Source organism: Carcharodon carcharias, chromosome 7 (genome assembly GCF_017639515.1).
Source record: "Carcharodon carcharias isolate sCarCar2 chromosome 7, sCarCar2.pri, whole genome shotgun sequence".
Taxonomy (NCBI): Eukaryota; Metazoa; Chordata; class Chondrichthyes; order Lamniformes; family Lamnidae; genus Carcharodon; species Carcharodon carcharias.
The window spans coordinates 78,945,230-78,958,020 of NC_054473.1; the positions used below are offsets into that span (position 1 = coordinate 78,945,230).

The 12,791-nt window shown below is 42.0% G+C and overlaps 1 protein-coding gene across 1 annotated transcript in view; it reads left to right on the forward strand.

The window, feature by feature from the left end:
• The window catches only part of dnah1 (dynein, axonemal, heavy chain 1), a 524,711-nt gene that overhangs the window by 478,023 nt on the left and 33,897 nt on the right, over positions 1-12,791 (forward strand). Inside the window, exon 72 of the mRNA XM_041191637.1 lies at positions 2,975-3,145. Within this exon, the coding sequence (XP_041047571.1) occupies positions 2,975-3,145 (171 nt within the window). The remainder of the gene's footprint in view (positions 1-2,974; positions 3,146-12,791) is intronic.

Here is a 12,791-nt window from a genome sequence, read left to right on the forward strand (position 1 = left end):
TTCCAGAATATTTTATTTATGGCTTGATAGGCATAATGACAGTAGGCTCCAAATTACTAGAAAACACACCAAGAAAAGGCATAGTCAAAATTGTGTGTCAAATCCCAGACCCTGCGAGAAAATAAATCTTTCAACCCTTTTACAAATATTATGCTGCGAAATCTGTTTTTATGTACTTTTGTTTCCCCTGAAAGAAGTGGTTATGGTACTGGGCTTGCAACCCCAAGATCCAGAGTTCAAATCTCACAATGGCAAACTATGAAACAATGTAACTTCATCTGAATAGGAACAGATGGAAACGTGTTTGTACTCGAAAGAGTTACAAAGGGAATCAGTTGGCTTGGCCTAAACAGCCAAGTGGTTATGGTACTGGGTTTGTAACCCCAAGATCAAGAGTTCAAATCTCACAATGGCAAACTATGAAACAACGTAATTTCATCTGAAACAGATGGAAACGGGTTTGTACTTGAAAGAGTTACACCTTAAAATTTGACAAATTGACGTCCTACTGCACTAATGGAGGATATGGAGCATTTATTAGAATTAACTGTAGAACAAGAGTATTGTTGAAAAAAGATGTTGAAGCTTTTCGTTTTGCACTCTTCAGGACACTTTGCAAGAATACCAATATAGGGGGAAGACAACAATTTATACTGTATGTGAAGAGAGTGCTGACTGGTTGGCAAGTGGACTATCCACTTGTGTCATTTGTGGGCAAGCTCTTGGCATCTATAATTCAAGAATAAATCAGTGAGCATTCGGAGGGACATGGAATAATTAAGTAAAACCAGTATAGATTTGTTAAAAGCAAGGCACATTTGGAAAAAATATTAATTTATCTTAAATAAGTGATTGATTGGGTGTAGAGAGAGATATATAGGGATTTTCAAAAAGTGTGTAATAAACCATATCACAGCAAACTTGTTACAAAAAAATTGTGCTTGTGGCAGAAGAAGAAAGGCAGGAGCTTGGATAGAGTTGCCTGATAAGCAGAACAGGTTTGGAGTTAATGGGTGTTGCTTGAATTGGTGAAATGTTGCAAGTGTAATACTCTGGGATCATTGTATCATTCTTCCTGATCTCTCTCTCTCTCATGTAAGAGAGAGAGATAGATATGTTTTCAAAAAAAGTATTATTTGCATTTATATAGCATCTTTCACAGCCTCGGGATGTCCCAAACTGTCTTCCAGCCAATTAAATCCTTGTGAAGTACTCGCTGTTGTAATATAGGAAATATGGTAGCCAATTTGCACACAGCAAGCCCTCACAAACAGCAGTGTTATAATGACTAGATAACCTGTTTTTCTTTGGTGATGTTGTCTGAAGGATGAATATTGGCCAAGACGAGGAAGAACTTCTCTGCCTTTCTTTGAAATAGTGACATAGGATCTTTTTGTTCACCTCAGAGAACTGACAGGACATTGGTTTAGCAGCTCCGACACTTCCTCGGTACTGTATCAGAGCGTCAGCCTATATTTATGAGCTCAAGTCTCTGGAGTAAGACTTGAACCAATAACCCCCTAACTGAGGTGTCAGTGCTACCAACTGAGCCACAGCTGATACTCATTGGGCCAGAGGAAGTATGATATCAGAACTTGAAACATAAAGATGAAAGATTTGGTAAACAGTAATAAGGACTGTAAAACAAAAACTTTTAAGAGAGCTTAAATATGTTAGTGGAATGGGAATGCACTGGCACAGGGAGTAGTTGAGGCAGAGACCATTGCACCTTTTAAGTGAAAAGTAGATAAAGCAGAGGATGATGCAAGGCTGCTGGGAGAGAGCAGAGCAATGGCTTCATTAGGATTGCACCTGATCATACCTTAAGATTTTCTAAAGCACTTCATAAACAAATGGATTATTTTAGACTGTCATGTAGGCAAATGCAGTAGTCAATTTGCACACAGCAAAATCTCATAAATGGTCCTTGAAATGAATGAACAGATAATCTGTTTTTTGATGGTTTTACTTAAGTAAGGAATATAGTCCAGGACACTGGGAGAACCTCCTGCTATACTTCAAATGGTAGATATTTTATGTCTTCCTAAACAGGAAGATCTTATCCAAAAGAGTGTGCTGAACTCAACTCCCAAACAGAAAAAGCCTGTCGCGCAGCGATAATACACTGGGGATGAGCTAAACAGGCTGAGGATCAGACTTCCATCCCTCAGCGGACTGAAAGTCCCGCCCTTGAGAGCTGTCAGCCAATCTGATTGGCTGGCAGCTCTAGCAGTCCCAGCAGCACCAGAATTGAGTAGTGGACATTGCTGAGACTGTAAGGAGACCTCTTGAAGCAAGATCCTGACAGGTAAGCCTCGGGCACTGAGGGGAAGCATGGAGGTATGAAGGGTGTGGTAACATCTTGGGGAGGATGCCCCTGATGCATGCAGGGCACCCGATTGATGGGCCCATCCTTCCAACTTTTTCAAAGAAGCCATTTCAAAAATGGCCTTTGCAATCTGTCCCTTCTGCAACTACAGTGATTAATGGCAGTGGAGGCAGATTGAGGCCATTAATTGGCAATTAATTGGGTAGTGAAGGGCCTCAGTAGGCCTAAGGGTGGGTGGCCTAGTGGGTGACTTACCTAGCCAATGAATTGTATAATGGGGGACATGTCAGGGGTGCATGGGACAGAGGTGGGTGGGGCACCTGACATACTTTATGTGGCCCCATCATTCACCACTCCTCCCACCTGGGCCAAAAACATGCCTGGCAGGGAGCCATAAAATGCAGCCCCATATTTCCTGATTTTTTGTGTGCTTCAGTTTAATACCAGTCACCCATCTACAAGAAACACCAACAAAGGATTTTATATTAATTGTGGTGATATTTTAGTTTGTAAATGTTGGCCTTGTGTATCAAAAGTTGGTGCTGTGTATGTAAATATGTCTTTTTATACAGACCTACACTGTATGTACAAAAAGCATAAATGTGCAGTTGATGTTTCTAAAACTGTATCTCAATTCTCTAACAGGGCTACCTGGAGTATATTAAGACTCTTCCACTTAATGACACCCCAGAAATATTTGGACTACATGATAATGCAAACATCACATTTGCCCAGAATGAAACTTCTGCGCTGTTAAACTGCCTCGTCTTGCTTCAACCTAAATCATCAACTGGTGGTGGCAAAGGAGTTGAAGAGGTTTGTGTCATTTAAATGCTTGTTACTTAATAGTGTGTTAGAACCAGACTCTTTGTTTTTATATATCTGGTTGAATTGTGATGTAGAATGGAACGTTTTTGCTTTTTCATCATCAAGCATTTGTGGGCTAAATGTAGCACAAGCTAGTGATAAGGTAAAGCTGAAGTCCAACGTAAACTGGAGGAACAACACCTCATCTTCCGACTAGGGACTTTACAGCCTTCCGGACAGAATATTGAATTCAATAACTTTAGGTCGTGAGCTCCCTCCCCCATCCCCACCCCCTTTCTATTTCCCCCTTCCTTTTTTTCCAATAAATTATAAAGATTTTCCTTTTCCCACCTATTTCCATTATATAAAAAAAAACCCCACTAGAGCTATACCTTGAGTGCCCTACCATCCATTCTTAATTAGCACATTCGTTTAGATAATATCACCAACTTTAACTTTAACACCTATGTGTTCTATTGTACTATTGTCGTTGACATCTTTTGATGATCTGCTTCTATCACTGCTTGTTTGTCCCTACAACCACACCCCCCCCACCACCTCTCTCTTTCTCTATCTCCGCCCCCCACACACACACCTTAAACCAGCTTATATTTCAACTCTTTCTTGGACTCGAACTCAAGTTCTGTCGAAGGGTCATGAGGACTCGAAACGTCAACTCTTTTCTTCTCCGCCGATGCTGCCAGACCTGCTGAGTTTTTCCAGGTAATTCTGTTTTTGTTTTGGATTTCCAGCATCCGCAGTTTTTTTGTTTTTACCTAAAAACATTACTCTGTTTTCTGTCACTCGGCCAATTTTGTATCCATGTTGCTACTGTCCCTTTTATTCCATGAGCTATAACATTTCTCAAGTCTGTTGTGTGGCAATCTTATCAAATACCTTTTGTAAGTCCATGTATACCACATCAACAGCATTGCTTTCATCAACCCTGTTATCTCTTAGAAAAAGTCCAGCATCAGTTAAACATGATTTTCCCTTTAAGAAATCCATGCTGGCTCTCCTTAATTAACCCACATTTGTCCCTGTGACGATTGATTCTGTCCTGAATTATTGTCCCACCACCGAAGTTGAACTGACTGGAATGTAGTTGCTGTGCTTATCTTTACCCCCTTTTTTGAGCAAAGGTGTAATGTTTGCAATTATCCAGTCCTCTTGACACCATCCCTGAGTCAGAGGAAGAAAGGTGAAACTCCAGACAGCCTCCCAGATCGGTGGTCAAAGCTTTGGAAATCTGGGACTGATGATGTAACGCAAAGAAAAAAAAAAAAATGGGATGCAGGACAATCAGTGAAATTATGGTGCAATCTTGTTTAAAAAAAAGGACAGTTGGTCACCCTGATATTTAAGGCTGTAATAGACAATTTTTTGGTTTCAGAAAATCAAGGGATAGGGGGTGGGAAAGTGGAGTTGAAGCCCAAGATCAGCCATGATCGCACTGAATGGCAGAACAGGCTCCACGGTCTGTGTGGCTCACCCCTACTTCAACCCCTCTCTCTCTCTCTCTCTCATTAAATCCTGGAGCACAAAGTCTCAACCACATTGAAATGAACATGGAACCTATGGATAGGAACAGGGAAACTACGGATGCTGGAAATCAGAAACAAAAACAGAGTTACCTGGAAAAACTGTGGTCTCCTCTACATTGGAGAGACCAAACGTAAACTGGGCGACCGCTTTGCAGAACACCTGCGGTCTGTCCGCAAGAATGACCCAAACTTCCCTGTCGCTTGCCATTTTAACACTCCACCCTGCTCTCTTGCCCACATGTCTGTCCTTGGCTTGCTGCATTGTTCCAGTGAAGCCCAACGCAAACTGGAGGAACAACACCTCATCTTCCGACTAAGCACTTTACAGCCATCCAGACTGAATATTGAATTCAACAACTTTAGGTCGTGAGCTCCCTCCCCCATCCCCACCCCCTTTCTGCTTCCCCCTTCCTTTCCTTTTTTTTTCTCCAATAAATTATATAGATTTTCCTTTTCCCACCTATTTCCATTATAAAGAGAAAGAGAAAAATTTTTTTTTTTTTTTACATCTTTTATGTTCTCCCCACCCCCACTAGAGCTATACCTTGAGTGCCCTACCATCCATTCTTAATTAGCACATTCGTTTAGATAATATCACCAACTTCAACACCTATGTGTTCTTTTGTACTATTGCTGTTGACATCTTTTGATGATCTGCTTCTATCACTGCTTGTTTGTCCAACCACACCACCACTCCACTTCTCTCTCTCTCTCTCTCTCTCTCTCTCCGCCCCCCACACACACACCTTAAACCAGCTTATATTTCAACTCTTTCTTGGACTCGAACTCAAGTTCTGTCGAAGGGTCATGAGGACTCGAAACGTCAACTCTTTTCTTCTCCGCCGATGCTGCCAGACCTGCTGAGTTTTTCCAGGTAATTCTGTTTTTGTTTTGGATTTCCAGCATCCGCAGTTTTTTTGTTTTTATAAGGTAAAGCTGCCTATAGCCATCTTCAGTCAAGTGTTGCCAATTGTACCAGTGAGTGTCCCCATTTCTCATATCAGTCTTCATTGTATCCTGAATAAGTCTGCTAGTTTAATCCTTAATTGTGGACAATGCTATCTTGTCTCTGAATTTAGATTGGCCTAAATTCAGTACCCTTCAAGAGAGGCAAATTCCATCCTCAAAGTGCAGAAATCTAGATTTGTATTTGGGTCTGTGGGAAATGTCAAAAGTTTGAACAAATGCAGAACTTCACTGCTGCTTTTATTCTGCCACGTTTCCACAAGGCACATTGCCCTTTAATAAGCTTCATGTAGAGTGCTGAAGTTATTTCAATTGTCTGTAATCAAAATGTCAATGCATTGGTACAAGTGAAGAATCCATTCAATAAATTTAAAACTAGCAAAAAGCAGCTAATCTCCCCAAGATCGAGTTGTCAAGATGATCTGAAGAATTAATAAATTTTCTAGAATCACCTCAAAACTTACAAAAACTTTAAAGACTGATATTTTTCTTCATTGAATTAAACAGCTTGTGTGTTGCAGGCAGAATGTGCTCCACGGCCCCACTAATTGCTTACTCAGTAAGTGCACTTCCTGATGCTGAGCCATGCAGACAAGAAAGGTTCCAGGTTTGAACCTGGACCTGTGGTGAGTTAATTGCTCTGAGCTGCCCAGCGGTTTAGCCAATACAACTCAAGACCACAACACTTGGCTTCAGGGCCACAACAATTAGTCTCCATGCCCCTCAGCTAGAAAGTGGAAGAAAAGTAGCTGAGAATCCCACCCCTGATCACTGTACAGTAACTTATACTGGACAGTCCACATTTTAGGACATTGGATATGAATAGGATTGGACTCACTGCAATACTGCTGGTAGTTGAATAGCTTATCAACACTGACTCTTTAAACTCACAAATAAGAATTTACCTGTTGCTGAGGCACTAGTCTCTATGCTACCCTAGCAAGTGTTAACACCTTTGTGAGAAGAGGGAAAACACTGGGGATAAAAGGCATGTTTCACACAAAGAATTGCTGTCAACACTGATCTTTTTCACTTGTGACCTCTAGCATGATGTGACCAATTCTTCCTTCAAATTTGATACCATTCTGAACTTCCTTAGCCGCAAATGGAGCAACCTTATCATTGTTTTTTTCTCAAAGGAGTATATCTTTGTTGAGAGTTACAAAATGTCTCCATAAATATCTGCCATTGCTTATCTATTTTCTCAGTCTGCTGTAGCCAACTCTCCCTCTATACACTTGTAAGTACATTTATTTAAGTTTTAAGAAACTAGTTTCAGACCTAAATTCATGAAGATCTTTAAATTTTTATGAAAGGTTTCAATAAAAGTTATGGACATGTCTCAAATCATGTGACAGTGTCACATGAAGGGATATGGCAGGGGAATTTTTCAAACCTCTTTATTTCAAGTTTTACATCAGGTCCGATCTCCCTGAGGTAGCACTTTGCCTCAGGGAGATCTGTGTGCTCGCGTACATGCGCAAAAGAGTGCACTACAGACTGAGGGAATCCACCCTTCCCCCCTGCTTGCACAGGGAGTGCATAGTGCTTCCTGGCGCACGTCACGCTGGGCGGGCCTTAATTGGCCTGCCCATTTAAAATGGCTGCACACTCTCGACTAGGGGTGCTGATCAGAGGTCTGCCCACCAGCGCCCGTTCCCGCTCTTCTTTCCCCCCCCCCATCCCCATGCCGCCGGATGGGGGGGGGAAATGTTGGCCTATGTCTCATTAGATATTAGCAATTCTAAAATAGCCTGCACCCTAGTTGGTTCCTCATATGCTTGTGACCCTAGAGTTATGGCAAGTATGACAAGGTTCAACACTCAACAGAACAAACAAATGTGTGATTCAAAATCAACTCGCAATCTTCATTGAACAGTTCCCACTTTACTTTTATTTACAATACAAGCTTACACTTAGTTGCACACGTGATCCCGTATGAGACTGAAGAAGGTATACCCTCCGATCCTGCAATGACCATATAGGCCAGTTGAAGAGGAGAAGTTACACTCTCCAATCCCACAGCGACTACAGAGACTCAGGCTTCCTTTAACCGGTTTTATTCAAGCATATGCAAGGGAGCCGCAATCGTTCCTAAGAATGAAGACCGAGCTCCCAGATTGATTATATTACTTTTGTACTTTTTCTTATCATAATACATTTGAATACATCCAATCAGTAACCGACACACCGGTCCCATGCTAACTCTATCCTATTGAGTACATAAACATGTGATTTTGCTAACCAATTATTCTAAAGGAGGTATACATAATTATATTATCTGATCAAAATTAAAACACATACGCAAAGACCTGGGTTCTCACAACTCAAGACTATATGTGTTTCATCAAAGCTCCCTCTGTCTATTGTATGTCTTCCCAAGCTAAGCTAAAACCATCTGCCCCTTCCCTATGTGAGGGGGGAGTACACTTAATCTAATTTATGTCCTGCTTGTGTCTCCAGTCTGACTCTCAAAGCTGTGCAATGTTCATCTGGTAATCTTCAACTCTTAATATGTTTAGCAGCCATGTCTGCCTGGAGATTTTAAGGGTTTTTCAGTAAAATCTTCCTGTATACTCTTTTAGCATTTTTAATTTCCCCCTAACAGAGACAACAAGCCTCTAGACTATCCTTCTCTTAGCTAGATATTCCCAAAGTTCCTAGTATAATACTTACAATCGCCTTTCAGGTTGGTCTTCTGATGGCAACGTAGGTTCCCAGCTGACCGGACTTTTCCTGCTTCCTGTGGCTGACTATGGCTTCAGTGTGTGTGTTATACTGCAGATCTCAGTTCATACTTATACAATCTTCCGCACACAATGTTGATTATTATTCGACTGTTGGCCAACTTGGCTGATCTTGTTACTTACGCTGTCATTCACTTTAAACAGTTTTTGATCTTGAATCAAGAGGCATGAGGGCCATCTATTTCTTGCTGGTGGCTGACCCATTCAATTTATTTTGCCCCATTGTCTGATTATAAGGTTATCAGTTGCCAAACCTGTTTTCCTACTCTGGTATTAATGGTCAGCCTAAACTGGTCTGCACTGAGAGTTGGTGAGTGAGGGAGTCTTAAGGGTTAATTTCTATCTAAAGTCTTTTTAATCACCTTTGTGAGCAATCAATTAAAAATTACTCAAAAGAAGTTAAGTTTATAGCAGCCTTAAACAGGGTATACAAGATCTCAGAGGATCTGCAGCTAGTTACTTAGGTAATTAGCTTAATCTGGTTTTCAGAAGCTTGACTCAGTTGTTTTTCAGAAACAGGGGGTCTGCAATGCTGCTTGGTCTGCAGTGAGTGTTGCTTTGACTGCAAGAGTATCAAGCTGTTTGGTGTGTGAATTTCTTTTTCTACCTTTTTCAGTCTCTAGTAGTTGGCTTTTACTTTGAGATAGGGGAAGAACCTGATTGGTGAGTAACTGGTGAGTCATTATAATTGGAACAAATAGTTTTTAAAGTTACAGAATGGCAGGTCAGCTTGGTCAAGCGCTATGTGCGATATGTGGGAAGATGTGGATGCACCATGTGTTCTAGACAAACACCTGCAGAAGCTTGAGCTCTGGGTTTTAGTGCATCTGTGAGGCGGAGAACTGTGTGGATGGCACATTTAGGGAAGTGGTCAAACTGCAGGTTAGGAGCATGCAGGCAGCGAGGAAATGGGTGACCTCCAGGCAGGTAGTGCAGGAGTCCCCTGAGTTGATCTTACATGCTAACTGGTTTTCCATTTTGGATACTGGACAGACAGTGAGTGGGCAAGAACATGGCAGAGGGAATATATGTGGAAAAATATGAGGCTATCCACTCTGGTAGAAGAAACGGATGTGCAGAGTATTTCTTCAATGGTGAGAGATCAGAAAATGTAGATGTGCAAAGGGACCTGGGTGACCTTTTCAATAAGTCACTGAAGTCTAACATGCAGGTGCTGCAAGCAATTAAGATGGCAAATGGTATGTTGGCCTTTATTGCAAGAGGATTTGAGAACAGGAGTAGCAAAATCATGCTTTAATTGTGTTAGACCACACCTGGAGTACTGTGTGCCCCGTTTTGGTCCCCTTACCTTAGAAAAGACACAATTGCCATAGAGGGAGTACAACAAAACAATCACCAGACTTGCTCCGGGATGGTAGAACTGTCCTATGATGAGACATTGGGGAAATTGGACCTATATTCTCGAGTTTTGAAGAATGAGGGTGATCTCATTGAAACCTACAAAATACTTAAAGGGATAGATGTTTTCCCTGGTTGGGGAGTCTCGAATCAGGGGACACAATTTCAGAATAAGGAGGAATCCATTTAGGACCAAGATGAGGAGAATTTTTTTGTTCAGAGGTTGTAAATCTTTTGAATTCTCTACCCGAGGGGTCTGTGGAAGCTCATTCATAGAGTCTGTTTAAAGCATAGATTGATAGATTTCTAAATACCAGTGAGATAAAGGGATATGGGGATAGTGTGGGGAAAAAAGTATTGAAGTGCATGATCAGCCATGATTGTACTGAATGAAGCAAGCTTGGTGGACTGAAAGGCCTACTCCTATGTTACTATTTTCCTAAACAGTTGTTGACCACATTTTGTGCTGCAATTTGGCTTGTAGCAAGCAAAGTCTAACACCAGAAGTTAACTCATTGCTGTCCTTCACTCCAGAATGTACTGTTCTAAAAACTGTCCTGAATACACTTTGAACTGCTCCTCCCTTCCATTTTGATTCATCCAGTCTATAAGAAGATTAAAATCGCCCATGATTATTACATTATCATTATCTCCCATTATTTCTTGATTTATACCTTTTCCTATGTTGGGGACTTATAAACAATTCCCACCAGTGATTTTTTCCTTTGCTATTTCTTACCTTCACCCAAACTTATTCCACATCTTGATCTTTAGAGCCAAGATTATTTTTCGTTACTATACTGATATCACCCTTTATTAACAGAGCTACTCCACCTTCTTTTTGTTTCTTCCTGTCCTTCCAAAATGTCAAATACCCTTGAATATTCAGTTCCCAGCCTTGGCTACCTTGTAACCACATCTCTGAAGTGGCTATCATATCATATACTCATTTATTTCTATTTGTGCTACCACTGCATGCATTCAGATAAAAAGCCTTAATTCAATCTTAACACTTTTTCCTACTCTGACCTTATTTGCTAGTGCACTCTTATGTTTGTATGCTCTGTCCTTTCCTGTCACACTCTGGTTATCATTACCAGTGTCACCACCTGCATTATTGCCCTGTTCTTTCTCTTTCCAAATCTCCATCACATAAACCCTCTCTTTCCCACTATTAAATTTAAAGTCCTCTCTACAACCCTAGTTATCAGTCGCCAGGACACCTATCCAAGCCAGTTCAAGGTCGTCGTAAAGGTACAGCTCCCTCTTTCCCCAGTACTGACACCAGTGCCTCATGAATTGAAACCCATTTCTCCCACACCAATCTTTCAACCACATATTCAACTCCCTGATCTTATTTACCCAATGACAATTTGCTTGTGGCTCAGATAGTAACCCAGAGATGTTACCTTTGTGGTTCGGATTTCTAATTTAGCCCCCAGCTGCTCTCTCTCTCCCTCAGCAGAACGTATATTAGTCCTACTTTTGTCATTGGTACCCACAGGTACCATGACAACTAGATCCTTCTCCACCCACTCCAAAGTTCTTCTCTAGTCCTGAGGTGATGTCCTTAACCCTGGCACTGAGCAGACAACACAAGCTGCAGGACTCATGCTCTAGGCTGCAGAGAACAGTGTCTATCTTAATTATACTGTCTTCGACTACTACTACATCCCTTTTAATCTCCACACACAACCGCCTCCCACTTGAATGGTCCTCAATGCCGTGGTCAGTTTGCTCATTCTCCCTGTCATCCCTGCTGTTGTCCACAAAAGCTGCAAGAACATCAAAACTATTGGACAAGTGCAAGGGCTGACACTCCTCCAAAGCTACCTCTGGATTCCCATATCTGCCTCACTCATAGTCATACCCTCCTGATGGGCCTGATCTGAAATACCTAGATTAAAAGTGGAACAGAGTATCGAGGTAACTTTCCTCCTCCCTGAATGCATCAATGTCTGAAGTTCAAACTTCACTTCATCAACTCTGAGCCAAAGTTCCTCAAGTTACAGACACTTTCTGCAAATGTAGTGCTGTGAATCACATGGGTGTCCACTGGCTCCCACAGGCTACTGCTGCAACAAATCACCTGCCCTGCAATCTCAATTGTGTTTTATTTAACTAATTAAGTTTCAAGTTTAGAAATCTCTCTGTGATTATTTTGTAATTATGTGAGGTAGTTTAACTAGTTCAGCTATAAATTTAATACAATACTCTTATCTCCCCAGTGCCAGTAAAATCTACTGCCCCAGTTTGGAGGGAAAAAAATCCTTAACACTCACCAACCAATCACCTACCTGTTCACCTAATCGATGCATCTGGACTTCAGTCTTGGGATTCACTGGGCTGGATTTTCATCTCCAAAGTGGATAGCAGGAGTCAGGAAATTTCCTGGCTTGGCCCACCTTGCCTCAGGAGGAAATGCCTGGAAAGATGGGTGTTCATTTCGGGACGGTGGGGACGGGGGAAGCAGGCTGCAGTTATGCCAGCCAACCCAGGGAAAAAAAGTTTGGAGCCATCCACAGGTGCAGCTGGGTGCCAAATATAGGCTGTTTAATAGATCCACCTCAGTGCTGTGGGACTTTGTCTCAGTTGTACCATCGTATATGAAAACAGTAAGGCCCTGTAGCTCTGGCCCCTTACATTCCCTTGCTCTCTCACTTCACATTCCTTCACACCCCCCACCGCCCCCCCCCCCCCATATATTCCCTATAGCACCTCATGCCTCCCACTCAACTCTCCCCCCACCCAAAAAAACAATGGCCCCTCATGCCCCCATGTCAAGATTTATCCTCCACTCACACCATTTGGCCCTTCATGGCTCCATACCAAGTTATGCTCCCCACCAACCTCCATGGCTCCTCATGTCTGCCCCCACCACCAACACCATGAGAATATGCCTATTCCTGCAATGGAGCCTGCCAGGTCAGGAGTGCAGTGTTTGGGCTCGTGACCGAACTTGCACCCTTAAAAGGCTCCACTAAATACCAGAAACCCTGGGAATGGGGTCTGGAATCCAAGAATTGCGTCCTGCCATTT